The following is a 14,566-nucleotide window of genomic DNA, read 5'->3' as shown; positions in this document are numbered from 1 at the left end:
CGTCCCCCTCCCCCCCGATCTTTGCTTTCCCTCCTCCCGGCAGGTCGCGCCTCCCAGCCCGGGGAGCAGCTGGGCCGGGAGAGGGGAGGGCGCGCGCGCAGGGGCGGGGGCGGGGGGCGGCGGCGAGGGAGGCGGGAGCCGGGTCGGTGCGCGCCGCGCCCGCTCCCGCCCGGGGAAGAGTCCGGGCCGGGTTTTGCGCCGGGTCCCCGGGCTCGTCTCACGGCCTCCAGCCGCCGCCGCTGCCGTGTTTACTGAGCTCGCGCGTCCTGATATCACTCCGCTGGCATGGAGGAGGAGGAGGAGGTGGAGGAGCGCGAGGAGGAGGAGGAGGCGGCGGCGGCGAGCAGTTGATCATTGTGATGGTGGCGGAGGCGGCGGCGGCGGCGGCAGCGGCAGCCTGGCCGAGCGGTAGCGGCTGCTCTCCGCGCGGCGCTTCGCCGAGGACTTCGGCGATCTACTTTCGCGGTCGCCTCGGACTGTCCATGTGTTTACTTGCCCCAGCCCGAGGACTCGAGGTCTAGGCTCCTGTGAAATGCAACTGAGCAGCCAAAGTACTTTGAGAACACGGGGCGGCATAAACACCAAAACTTTTTTGTGGAAGGAAAATGCAATAAGCAAGCTCGCCGTTTTCCGATGCGGCGTGGAGTGAGTGTGTGGCGCGCGTGTCCGCACTGGGGGCACACGCTCGAGTGTGTACACGGGCTGTGTTTTTCGGTACGTGGGGAGAAAATGCTTGCCAACCACCGGAAACCTCCTGGAATTTATTAGAAAATAATGGATTATTAAGAGGAGGCAGGCGAGGAGCGGATCTCCCCCTGAGTTGCAAGCCGATCTGCTGCCGGCTCAGTTTGTTGGGGTTCTATTTGTTGATAGGTGTCTGATGGTATTCCGATAACACCCCCTCTCCTCTCCCCTCGATCTTTAGTTTTTTTTTTTTTTTTAAGGAAACAAAAAACACCCCAAAATCTCTCCCCCTCTTTTTTTTTCTTCGCCCCGTGGGGATCGCTGTTTTCATCCATGTGCTTGCGTCTCCCCCGCGTTCCACTTAAACTATTTTAATCCCTGGACCCAAGGAGGAGGCTGATAGGGGGGTGGATTAAAAAAAAAAGTTCTTCCAAAATAGTGTGCCCCGGGAGCAGGATGGGGGATTTCGCAGCCCCCACTGCCGCCGCGAATGGTAGTAGTATCTGCCTCAACAGCAGCCTGAACAGCAGCCTCGGCGGGGCCGGGATCGGCGTGATCGCTCCCAACAGCACTCCGGCTGCTCCGGGCGGCAGTCACCCCGCTGCCGGCGGCTCCGGGGGCCCCGGCGGCGGCTCGGCGGCCGTCCCCAAGCACAGCACCGTGGTGGAGCGGCTCCGCCAGCGCATCGAGGGCTGCCGGCGGCACCACGTCAACTGTGAGAACAGGTATCAGCAGGCTCAGGTGGAGCAGCTGGAGCTGGAGCGCCGGGACACGGTGAGTCTCTACCAGCGGACCCTGGAGCAGAGAGCCAAGAAATCGGGCGCCGGCACCGGCAAGCAGCAGCACCCGAGCAAAGCCCAGCAGGATGCGGAGGCTGCCTCGGCCGAGCAGAGGAACCACACGCTGATCATGGTGAGGGCGCGCTGGGGGGGGGGGGGCGCGCTGGGCTCGGGGGCGTTGAGTTTCTGGCGTTGTGTGTGTGTGGGGGGGGCGTGAGGGTCTGATCTGTACCGGTGGTGAGGTGGGATGGAGCCCAAGGGTTAACATCAACTTTTCTCAGGGTAAACGCCGCCGCCGCCGCTACCTGTTAATCTGTCAGGGTTGTCAGATTTGGGGAGGAGGGGATGAGAGCGAGAGGAGCCAGTCACGACTGCGAGGGGAGGAGGGAGCTCCAGCGAGGTGCAGGAAAAGTTTCCCCCTCCCGGTCTGGGGAACCGATCCCAGCGAGAGTGAACCCGGGAGTAGAAACCTCGCTGCTCCTCTCCGCGCCCCGCCTTCCCCTCGCGCCGTGCCGCCGCGCCTCCCTAGAGCGGTCCCCTTTCGCCCACCCCTCTCATCACATCCGCCGGGCACAGGGCGAAACTGATGCTGCCGCACCTTCGGAGTGGGCGCCAGGCCCTTCACCCTCCCGGGGGCAAAGGAACGGTCCCTGGCGTCCTCTCCTTGGGGCTTGGGAAAGTCTGAGAGTTTTGTGAATGAACTTTGAAGTGGGTGAGATGCGAGCGAGGGTGGCTGCGCGCGCGCACTCGCGGGGGCGCGCGCGGATGCGGGGCGCGCGAGCGCTGCGCTCGCCGCTCTGGACCCGCGGCTGAGGCAGGGCAGGTGGGGCTGCTGCGTAGGGTCGAGCGGGTCGCGGGGACGCCGGAGCCCCTGTCCCGCCGCCGCCGCCAGGTTTAGGATTGTCCCCACCTCCCCTTCCTCTTCTTCAACTTGCCCCCACCTCGCTCTCCGCCAACTTTCAGGCGACGGGTAACGAGCCCGGAGGAGTGGAGGAGAGCCGGGAGGAGAAAGGCTTAAATGGCCGGGTGGGTGGGTTCGCGGGAGGATGCTCAGCCAATGGCTTAAGTGCTAGGGGGAGGAAGGGGCCGATCCCACCCCTAACCCCGAGGGTGGAATCCTTTCTCTTATCTCCTCTCTGGGGTTCTCTAGCTTTCTTCCCTGGGAGAGGAGGAGGGGGGAGGCCGGAAGCTAGGGAAAGGTGTCTGCATTTCCTCCCCCACGGTGTCGCCCGGTTCGGGGGTCCCCGGGAATGGCCATCTCCGTGGAGCGCGCCCGCTCTTCCCACCGCGCCTTCCTCGGCTGCGCGGAGCAGGGTGCCGGCCGCCCTCTGCGAGTGCTTTCTGTGCGTCGCGCACGTTCCGGATCTCGGAGCGCCAGGGGTGGTGCCAGTGTCGCCGGGCGCTCTGGCGGGCGGGCGGTGACAAAGAGCCGGCGTGGGGGAGGGGAGGCCATGGAGCTCGCTTGCCCCCACCCCCCACCCCGCACGTGAAGAGGAACAATTTGTTTATCTTGGGCTTCAAGAATCCTTCCCTCCTCCCGGCTTTCCTTGGCCCCTCCTCCCTACCCTCCCTCTTCTGTGCGCTCCAGCCCAGTCCCGCCGGCAGCGCCCTCCTCCTCCCCTCTTCTCCCTCCCCTGTTTCCCTCTCCACTCCCCCCCCCCCCCGCCCCACACATAGCCCTCCCTCCCCTCCTTCTCCTCCCTTTTGGAACGCGGCCGTGGGGGAGGGAGCGGGAGGCGCTTTGTCCGCCTGGCGGCCCTGCACAGCCCTGGGGACCGCCCAGCGCCTCCGGCCCTGCCCCCTCCGCCGCCCCAGGCCACCAGCGCGGTGGGAGGAAGAACCGGGTCCCAGATCTTCTAGGGAGCTTCTCGCTTACAAACAGGAAGCTCTAAACCACGGACACACTGGCTTTTTCCTGACTGTACCCTGAGCTGGCGTCTTGACTGTAACTGGGGGACCCAGGTGGCACCAAGGTCCCTCGCAGCCCCCCAGTTCCCTCCCCCTCGCTCTCAGTCATGGGAGATTGACTTAGCGAACCTGAGGCTGGAGTAGAATAAGCCAGGCATCGAGGATTCCATCCCTGGCTACCCCTCACCCACCTTTAGTGTTCGCATACCTTCTGTTCCCAAATCATCAAAATGGACTTTTTGCGTGAGGTTCCAAAATTCCCGTCTTCTGACACAGCTGACCTTTGGGGATGGATGGGGGTGGTGGTGGACGACTGAACGACTGTGGAACAAAAGCCACTGCCCTTTTTTAGAGACTTGGTATGGAGGCAAGAGGAGTAGAGTTGGGGGCCAGAAAGTTTTGTGTGTGTCCTGCCTTCTCACCCTTAGATGGCTGAAGGAAAGGCAAGGATGGAGGCCGCCTCTGGGCTAAGATACCACAGGTACAGCTAGCCTGCATTCTGAGGTTACTGAGGAGGCAGTTCGCCCAAGCCAGGGTTTAACTTCAAAGTGAAAGTAGAAAGCTTATTTGAATAGATGAAGACAACAGCTATATATTTCTCAATGAGTCCCTCTTTAGCAAGTTAATAACAAATAGGCTTGAAAAACGATCGCCTGAAAATCAATTATTTTCTATCAGTTTTCAATAATTTAGCTTATTGACTTATAGAAATCCCAAACCCATGTGCAAAATAGTATATTCTAGCTCCTGCCGAATCATAAGCATCTCACAGATGCCAGTGTGAAGTATGTGTGATGAGTGGAATGAAAATAAACCGCTCTAATCCTAAGCAAAGACTTGTGTGTAGTCTGTGTATACGGAGAGAAAAATTAACATCCTAACCATCCTTTATGGGTTAAATAATTAGTTTTAGAATTCACACCCGCTTCTGAGATGGGAGAATACTTTAAGCTTATCCTATGTATGAGATTAAACACACACACACACACACACACACACACACACAACTTCAAAACCAGTTACTAAGAAAACGTTCCTCATCATTTTCTTGAATTGACTGCTGGATTATAGTGGTTCTCTGGTGAGGCACAGAGCAATTAAATTTAGTTCTCAGATTGGACTCACTATTTGGAAAGCCCTAAAGAAAAACGGTGATCAGCCACAGCCAAACAACAGTGATGATAAAAATAAAAGCGAATAGGATTCTTTTCTATTTTATTGCTATTGTTTACCTTCTTAGGACCAATATGTCCAAAGTACTAAATATCGATTGATTCTTTCTGCCTGGCTTGGGTTAAGAGGACAATCTAATGAGGGCTTTGCTGCTTTGGATTCGTTTTTCAGTCTTACACATTTACAAGCATAGGCACGAAAGAAAGACAACACAAACTAACAAGCCAAAAACAACCGGAGGTGGGGAGCAGTGTTCTCCCCTGGTTCCTACATTAGGTTGCTGTGGGTTGCCTGTAGCCTGGTGCATAGAGCAGGCAGCGCTCCTCGATTTGAGAGTAAACTACCTCAAGTGACAGGTCTTTCTTACATAGACAGGTAACCTCTATCTGAAAGTCAGCCATCACCATTTTGTTTATTTTTACAGAGGGTTCTTCTCAAAGTGTCCTTGGTGAGAACTATTGATTTCATGATTTTTTTTTTTTTGGTAGCAAAATATGTTCATTGCAGCACTTGGAACAGGTTCTGGGTCTAGTGTTAAGATACATCTTGAGCTGGGCGCAGTGGCACACGACTGTAATCCCAGCACTCTGGGAGGCAGAGGCAGGTGGATTGCTGAGAGTTCGAGGCCAGCCTCCTCTACAAATCCAGTCCAGGATAGCCAAGGCTACACAGAGAAACCCTGTTTCAGAAAACCAAAATAGCAACAAAGCAGAAAAACAAACAAAAAATACATTTTGATTTCCAAGTCTAAAGATTGATTGACTTTGTCAAAGATGACCTCATGTAGAGATATCAAAAAGCCCATCACTGTGGTTTTGACAATCTCAAAATGGCGGTAGTCTTACTCACCCTGGATACCTGCACTCTTCATGGCTTTTCCCTGTCACCGTCCTAACAATTTATAGACAATTTGTGGAGTGGAATCTGTGTGACCCATGCTCTGAAGAGTTTATCGCATAACATTTATTTGATAATATATGCATTTATCACTGAGTATTGGATATAACTGCACCCCATCCAAAAATGTTCCCATCCACCCTTGGGTGAGATCCAGGAATTGCCCACTACTCAAACTGCTCTGCTCAATGAATCCTGTTTGCCTTTTAAAATTTTGTCTTTATGGAAACCTTTCCCTGGGCCTACCCTGTCTGGCTGCCATCATGTGGGAGAGGGATGGTCTTTGCAAACCAGCAAAGTAGAAATCCAGTTAGTTAATCATTAATCGTAATCTACAGAGTGAGAGTCAGGCTGAGTCCCTACCCAGGTAAAGCCGACTCTCAAGGAGCTGGCATTCTTGACATTCCCCCGTCTTGTCATCTTAGAATCACGAGGGCAAACTCTAGATGTCCCTCAGATCTTCTGGCACGTAGTAAGAGAGAAAGGAACATATTCTGGTCACTGTTTAGTTTCTGTGGGGGAGATGAGGACCAAGGGCAGGACTTACATTGGGTTGCTTTCTACCCAAGCCTGAGACCCACAGTTTGCTGTTCAGTTTCCCAACAGGGCTTTCTAGTTGGTTGAGATAAGAAGGCTGTGAGCAAGCCATCTTTTGTGCTCCTGCACCCCACCACCCTCCCCAGGTTCTGGTATAATAGACAAGTTTGCATGTTACATAGTAATTCTTGGATGCATTCAAAGCACTTTCACTTTGAGAATGCTTCTTGAGGGATTTTCTGTGGGTGGTGAGTATTCTGTTTGTTTTCCAATAGTTCTTTGCTGTACTCTGCCCCAGAGCTTTTGATGGTCAAAATCTGCCTTTTTAAACGTTGGAGTCAAGCAGACAGTGGAACAGATTGCAGTCCTGCCCTCCAGGTCCTCCTGGATCTGCCAGGAGTCTCAAACAGCTTTACCTGTTACTGTATTGTTGAAGAGCTCCTGGTTGGGTGTTTAGAGCCTGTGGCTGCCTGCTTTCGTTTTCCTTCTCCTCCCTGCTGCTCGGCCTTTTCCACTTTCTCTTACTCTTGAGCACTTTTATCACAAACTGGGAGGAAGCAATAAGCAGAGGAAGAATTAATTCAGGTGCTTCAGGTTGTCACAACGAAAGACAACTGGATAAGACAGCATTTTGGATTAGTGTGGATTTTAATTTATACACATTGTTCTTCCTTAGCACAAATAATACAGTATAAATTGAATTTTAAACTTTTATTGCATAGCACTGTACACAGTGTCTGTAGTACCTCACAGAAGTTAAATAATTTTAGTTTGATTTGCATGACAATGTATATTCGTCATAGGTTTTCATTGTTATTGTAGCTTATTTGGAGGGGATAGCAGATTGCTATTAAAGCAATATAGTCTTTTATATCAACTATTAGCAGCTTCAAACACTGTATATATTCCCTTCCCGTGATGTTGTGTTTTATTTTGGTTGTTGTTTGTTTGTTTGTTTTTCTAGACAGGGTTTTTCTTTGTAGCCATGGCTGTCCTGGAACTCACTGTGTAGACCAGGCTGACCTTGAACTCGAGATCTGCCTGCCTCTGTCTCCCAAATGCTGGGATTAAAGGCATGCACTACCACTCCCAGCTTCCCATGATGTTTTCAGAAAAGTGATATGCTTTACTCTCTTGTTATTTCAAGCTCATTTGACATTGCTGTTTGAAGGAGGGAACAGCTGATTTACAGAAGATTGCTGGTAAAAGGGTTTTTTGTTTTGTTTTGTTTTTTTGTTTGTTTGTTTGTTTGTTTTTGTCGTTGTTATTGCTTTTTGTTTTTTGAGATAGGGGTTTTTCTGTGTAGCCCTGACTGTCCTGGAACTTGGTCTGTAAACCAGGCTGGCCTGGGACTCAGGGATCTGCCTTTTTTGCCCCACCTTCCTCCAAGGGCTGGGATTAAAGGCTTTCACCACCATGCCTGGAGTTTATAAAGTTTTAAGTCTCTCCAAATTAAGTTTTCATTAAGAAAATAGCATGTATCTCAAACAGACACATTCAGAAGTTCATTTTTCAGGTTTGTGGAACGGAAATACAGCTTTGGGAAATCGGTTATTGCCAAGAAGTAGTTAATTCTCCTTAACATCTTTTGTTTTTGTTTAAAGCTAAGAAAGTTTGAAGAATAAGTAAGAGTGGATAAACGACTCATGAAATGTGGTTGGGTGCTTACAGTTTAAAAGATACCTAGAAATCACAGAGCCCTGTTTAGCAGGTGCAAAGAACGGAAACTTTTTTCTTCCCCTCAAGGGTTTCTCCGTGTGGCCTTGGCTTTACTGGACCAGGCTGGCCTTGAAGTCACAGAGATCTGCTTGCCTCTGCCTCCCAAGTGCTGGGATTAAATGTGTGCACCCCCACTGCCCAGCTGGGAAACATTTTTGTCTTAATTTTTTAAGGCAGTCTGGCTGTTCCATCTGAGAAGTCCTGGAGAGGTTTTTGAACTCCTTTCTCTGTTTGAGGAACAAACTATGTTTAGTTCCACCTAGGGCCACGTGCACACCAGCAAAAGAAAAGGAAACAAGTGATACGGCGTTTGTTTGTTTTAAAGGCAGCCGCACTGTTCTTGGGGAACTTAATAGAGACCACAAAAGTCCTGCAGCACTTCCTCTGACTCGAGGAAAGTGATTCCGTTAGGATCAGTTAGGCCCCACCTTTTAATTCTGTCAGACTTCCCATTGGCTGGAAGGGACCTTATGTTGAAGTGGAATCTTTTAAAGTACTAATAACTGACCTTCATTCCCTTCAGCATTTCCTTAACAACTGGAGAACACTTGAGTGAAATATTTAATCTCACGCTAACAACTTCCAGGCTTTTTTCTCTAACCCCTTGATCGCCTGTAGCCAGGTGGTTAGCATCTGCCTGTGCAATGTTGCTCAAATGTGAACGTTTCAGCCCTCAGCTATGTCAGCATTTTCTTCTGCTTGGGAAGAGGCGATTAGGATACAGGGTGTGTGTGTGTGCTTCTTCTATCCATCTCCCGACACTTCTTTCCCACCGAGGGAATGGGCTGGTGTGCCATGCTGATGCTTGACTGTAATGGATGACGCCAGCTCTGAAAGACAAACTCTAACCCTGTTACCCCTCACTGTGGTCAGTTCTCTACCTTTGATTGACAGGTGCTGGGAGTAGTGACCCAGAGACTGTGGCTGAATCTGAAGGGCCTGGTACCTGGCAAGAGCTCTAAGCAGCTGGAGAGAGAGAAGGTCACTAAGCGGGAGGGCTGAGCAAATTGTGGCATTCTGAAATAAACTTAGGGGTCTAGATGGAGGAGAAATGGTGGGTCTTGATCGTTGCTCGTTAAGAACAGTGTGGCATGGGTAATTGGAGTTATCAGCTATTGTATGCTTTAAATAGTCTATCCTCATCCACACCTGACGTTTTTGATTGTTATAATTTAGGGGTACTACAGTTGTCTCCATGGTAGAAGAAAGGCATTCTGACACATATCCTGCAAAGAACACTATGGTGGCTAGTTTTTAATTTATAGATTTATATCTCAGTCATAGCCCCCTCCTCTCTTTCCTCCCACCCCTTCCCTCCCGTCCTCATCACTCTATCCCTCCACCCCTGTCTTCAGAAAAGGAGAGCTCCCTCCCTCCAACCCATCCCAGCACATCAAGTCACATCAGGACCGAGCTCCTCCTCATCCACTGAGGCCAAGGCAAGGCAGCCCGGCTAGGCCAGAGTGATAGAAAGCAGGCAACAGAGTCCATGTCATAGACAGCACCCGCTCGGCTTACTGGGACATCCATATGAAGATCAAAATGCTCATCAGTTGCATATGTGTAGGGAGTCTAGGTCAAGTCTAGGGAGTCTAGGTCAAGCATGCTCTGTGGTTGGTGCTTCCATCCCTGTAAGCTGCCACGGGTCTAGGCTAGTTGACTCCGTTGGTCTTCTTGCAGCGTTCTTGTCTCCTTCAGGTCTTTCTAACCTTCTCTCACGATCTTCCACAGGACTCCCCGAGCTCTGCCTGATTCAATCGGCTACTGAAGGGGGCCACCTCTCAGAGAATGGCTAAGTTAGGCTCCTCCTGTCTTTTTTGTTAATTTGAAACAAGGTAGGGTCCTCTGAGGAAAGGAAACTGCAACCAATTAAATGCCTCCATCAGGTAGCCTGTAGGCAAGCCTCTGGGTGGTTTTCCTGACTGATGATTGATATGGAAGAACCCTGCCTATTGTGGGCACTGCCATCCCTGGGCAGTTGGGCCTGGGCTATATGAAAAAGCAGGGTGAGGAAGCCAGAGGGAGCATATCAGTAAGCAGTGTTCCTCCATGGTCTTTGCTTTGGTTCTTGCCTTTGGGTTCCTGCCTTGATCTCCTGCCCTGGCTTTGCTCTGTGATAACCCTTTGCTCTGCAATAACCCTTTCCTCCCCAAGTTGTTTTTGGGTATGGTGTTTATTATTACAGTAGAAAGCAAATTAATAAAATAATAAAATAATAAATAATAAAATAAAAGTAGGAAGCATGTTCACAATGAAGAATTCTCCTGATCCAGAATGTCAGTACTGCTGGACTTCAGAAGCCCTGCTCTGACAGAGACGCTTCCTTGGAGGTAAAGAGGGGATGGGGATGGATTTGCACCCCGTGGTTTTACTCAGTTTCTCCATACATGCTTGTTACGAAGAGTGAAACAAGTGCTGGGGCTGTGACGGCCTGGAAAGCGGTGTAATGGTTTCCGCTCTGTCCAAGCTCCCCGGGGGATTTTGTGTCTTTTCACTTCAGGATTGTTGGCAAGGTCTCTTTGCCCGTATCAAAAGCAATGACTTGTCTTTCTCCCATCTCACGGCACGGTGATTAGGATCAAAGGCACCAGCAGGGCAAGAGTCTGCCGAGCCCCTTACCCATGCCTTCACGGAGGACTTTGGTTTCACCCTGGTGCCTCCTGCCCGAGCACACACTGCAAACAGAACACCTTGAGGTTCACATTAACCCGGTGTCCGCACGAGATGAGATCCAGTGAGTTGGTAGTGAACCACCACTGTGTGCTGGAAACTCCATGGTGAAGGGATGCCCTTGTCCTCATGGGAGGACAGCAGGGCAGAGTCCCATGTTTCAAGCACACTCAAGAAGTAGTATTTGTGGGTTCTGTTAGATACATTCATATCCATAGCAACAGTAAAGAAACATTAAAAATAAATAAAAAGAAGCCCCCAAGGATGATAAATACTTTGTACCTTCTAAATCCTGATTTCTCTGACAAAGCTTCCTCCCTCCTTTTTTAGAGGCAAAGTCTCCTAGAGCTCATGATGGCCTACGGCCACACCCCACTACCATCACGCTTTTATACAGAGCTCACTGATTTGTTACAGAAAGGATGGGAGCACGATTCTTGAGGCAGGTGGATTTCCTTGGCGCTTTCTTTCTGTTTTCTTTCTGACTAGGGGGCGCTTGTAGTGTCCTGATCATGACTGCAGGGTTTCAGAGGAAATGAGACAAAGGCCGAGCACTGACCTACCTGCAAGCAGGAAGGTGCAAGAGCCTGAAGCCATGACATGTGGAGACAGTGGGTAGAACCCACTTGCTGTGATGCGAGGTGATGGGGCTGCTATCTGAAGGGCTGTCATGCAGAGAGGATTAGGGGTGCTCTTTCAGACCTCAAGGGGATAAATTTAGCTCTGTGGTTAGCAGTTATTAGAAGCCAGGTTCTGGAGGAAAACCAGTTTTATGAAAACGAAGGCTGTTCCAAGAGGGAATGGGCTGCATTGGTGAGTGGCAGGCCGTGTTCCAGCGACCGTTTTAGAACTGGCTGGAGAATGGGAGGAGGACCAGGGCAGGGAGTGTATCTCTTTTCACTTTTATGTCCTTGTAATTCTGAAAGGACCTACCTGTGACAGGAGAAGCTCACAGTGCTGCTTGAGTAAATTACTAAATGAAAGCAAACAGTAAGAATGGCTTAATTGCCGTCCCTCGGTGCCATTCCCTGAACCGTTGAATCACCATGATGTAGTGTATTTGTCTTATCTTCCTATCTCCAGTTGTATGTAACTAGATTTTAAATATTAGACTTTTTTATTATTGCATTATTATCCTAAAATTGTTTTTCACATTTACGTACGTAGGTACTTCGCAGTTTTTTATACATATGCGTATGGGTGTACATATACATACATACACACACACACACACACACACACACACACACACACTCACATATGGCCTGGCAGGAAGGCTCAGTGCGTAAAAGTGCTTGAGTTCAATACCCAGGACTCACATGATGAAATGAGAGAACCGACTCCCACGAGCTGTTCTTTGACCTTTACGGGCACCATGCACATACTCATATCTATAGACGATAAATAAATGCTGTTAACCAAACCAAACAAAATAAAGCTTGCCTGAAACTTGCTAAGTAGCGAAGGGTAAGCTTGAGCCTCGTGTCTTCTGGCCTCCACCTCTGACTGCTGGGGTGATGCGGCGCTGGGAATCAGATCCGGGGCGTCCTGCGTTCTGAGCAAGTGCTCTATTAGCTTAGCTCCATTCTCTCCATTCCCTGCTCTGGCTGCCTCACGTGGGCCACGTAGGGCCTCAGCTCTTCTTTTTTGATGATTGTGCGGTGTAAGGACCCCTGTTGGTAGATGCTGTGGTCGGATTCTCCGGTTTTGTTCGTTTGCTTGCTTGCTTTTTGAGGCAAGAGTTCCTGTCTACTTCTGGGATTTTGGTAATCAAATGCTGCAGTCCCCTTATCCACACACCCCAGGTACACATTTGAGGATGGACTTTTCTGTGTATATAATGAGGAGAAGCAGAAAATGAGCGGCTGACAGAAAAGTTTCTTAACCCAATATGGCTTAATTATTCCTGATTATTCTTATTACAGCACACTGTAGGGCGAATGATAATTCGGGCTCTAATTTAAACAATACAACTTTTAGGAGTGATGAGATCACTAAGGGGGTACAGGCACTTGCTGCCAAGGCTGACTTTTTGAATTTGATCCCTTAAGACCCAGGTGGTGGAAGAAGAGAGCTGACTAACCCTAACAAAATAAATAGGACTGTAAATCAGAATATAGATGTTTTTCAAAAATATAGTCACCTACCGCTGTGGTCTCTGCCCTCAGCTTTAGCTGTTTCATTTCCTGTTGTGCCAAGGATTGAACCCTGGGCCTTTAAATAGCATGAGAGTGAAGTGCTCTCAGTGAGTTTTAAAGGTTCTGCCATACAGCAATGATGTCCTCGCTCCTCTGTCGTCCTAAAGTAGAGGCTTTGCCTTTGCCTTTCCTGGCATTTCAGTTCCCAGCCCCGGTTGTGTGGTGGTGTGTAGGGATTGGGTGGGCGGTGTTCAATTGGGGTGTCTGTGGGTGTGCGGTCGAGTGGCTGAAATCTCAGTTCTGGGAGATGCCACTTCCTATGGGTTAAATTTCCCCGACTCGTCCGGCAGTCTGTGTAATGTGGCAATCACCGTGTGTAGACTGGCCGACTGTGGGAGAATGGACGTGCCTCCATGGTCCCAGCACTTAGGCAGAGTCCCGTCACTTCCTGTTACGCCACAACAGGGCCCTTCCATTACTGTGGGTGTTCGGCTTTGCCTTGGGCTGATCAGCCTTTTCCCGTGAGACAGTTGTGCTCCGTGCTTTCACCACAGCTGGAATGTTCTTCACCACTGTGCGATTGGGCCTTCTCTGGGCTGCAGGAGTCTCCCTGGGCAAGCTTGTCTGAGCAACCCCGTTTTCTACACAGCCATCCTCCCCAGGGGAAGACCTTGTCTGCTTGTCTTTGCCTGTAGGGGGCCAGATCAGTTTGAGCAGGAGCCAGACTCAAGGTGCGATAATTCCAGCTATAACTAAGCATTATACTCCAGCTTATAACTATGACGGCCCTTTCAGCTCTTTCTGTGTGTGCAGGTTTATGTGTGCTTGGGTATGTGTGTGTGTTTATGTGTGCACACATGTGGTGGCCAGAAGACAACCTTGGGTGCCGTTCCTTAGGTGCGGTCTACTTTTTTGTTGTTTTGTTTCTGAGACAGAGTGTGTTGCTGGCCTGGCACCTCCCAGGTAGACCCCCCCCCCATATGATGGCCAGATACCTAGTACTGGAATTACAAGTGCACCATCTTGTGAGGTTTGTGGGTTGTTTGTTTTTTTTTTGTTTTTTTTTGTTTTAAATGTGGGTTCTGGGAGATCCACCCCATGTCCCCGTGTCTGCAAGACTAACACAATACCAGCTAAGCTATCTCTGCGCTAGTTTTGTCACACAAAATACTTTTTGCCGGACAGGAGTCTCTGGCTGGTTCCTGCAACCACATAGTAGGTGCAGATTCAGGGAAAGGCTTCCTTCCAACGATAGCTCTGTTTCTTCCATTCCAGGTTTCAGTCGCTTAGATGGTGAGTGTTGCTGTGTACACCGAATAACAGAGCTCCTCCCCCCCCCCACTCTGAGCCTGGCCCACCCGACGTCATAAACGGGGAGTCTTGAAGTTGAGGGCAGTAGCAGTAGCTGTCCCAACCTCCCCGACTCCTTACCTACTTGCTTAACTACTTGCTCCTCTGGGATGTGTCTTTTCTTCCCTTTGCTTTTGGTGTTTCTGAGTCTGTATCTTTCTCGCATCGGAGGTTTTTCGGTTGTTTGTTTTGTTTTGTTTTCTTTGTTGTTTTGTTTTCTTCCTTAGGGATGACTTTCACTGTATACAAGGTACTGGGGTGTCTTGCATTTGGCATGAAATACAACTCTTGCCTTTGTGTTTGTTGTAGCAGAGTACATGGTGACCCAAGTGATTTGAATACTAGCTATTTTGTAGCTGCCTGATTATAATTAAAAAAAATTTTTTTCAAAGGCAATTGAGAGTACAGCTTTGTTGTGATAAATATCTAACGTCTAGCCCCTCTGAAAACACTTCCATTTTACAGGTCCAGCAATGACCTGTAAAAATGACCTTATTATAGCATGCTTCAAAACAATAACTTAGAAAAAGTAGGTGCTTCAGAAATGCTTAATTTAATTTGTTATTACTTTTAGAGGAAACTGCGTTTGAGGGTCAAGGCTAATCTTGAGAGAATAGCCGTAGAGAAAGTTCAGTAGGACCAACTGGGCATTAATGTTAACTTCTATGCAAATGTATCTGATTTATGTCACCTTAACATGTAGTCTGCTTT

General features: G+C 49.7%; 1 protein-coding gene across 1 annotated transcript in view; it reads left to right on the top strand.

The window, feature by feature from the left end:
- Window positions 1-339: 339 nt before the first annotated feature.
- Maml3 (mastermind like transcriptional coactivator 3) overlaps window positions 340-14,566 on the top strand; it is a 403,303-nt gene continuing 389,076 nt past the window's right edge. Inside the window, exon 1 of the mRNA XM_060378296.1 lies at window positions 340-1,596. Coding sequence (XP_060234279.1) covers window positions 1,141-1,596 — 456 coding nt within the window. The 5' untranslated portion in view covers window positions 340-1,140. The remainder of the gene's footprint in view (window positions 1,597-14,566) is intronic.

This window comes from Meriones unguiculatus, chromosome 2 (assembly GCF_030254825.1).
Source record: "Meriones unguiculatus strain TT.TT164.6M chromosome 2, Bangor_MerUng_6.1, whole genome shotgun sequence".
In the NCBI taxonomy this organism is placed as follows: Eukaryota; Metazoa; Chordata; class Mammalia; order Rodentia; family Muridae; genus Meriones; species Meriones unguiculatus.
Note: the sequence above shows the minus strand (reverse complement) of the source record. Positions and strands in the feature narration are given on the sequence as shown.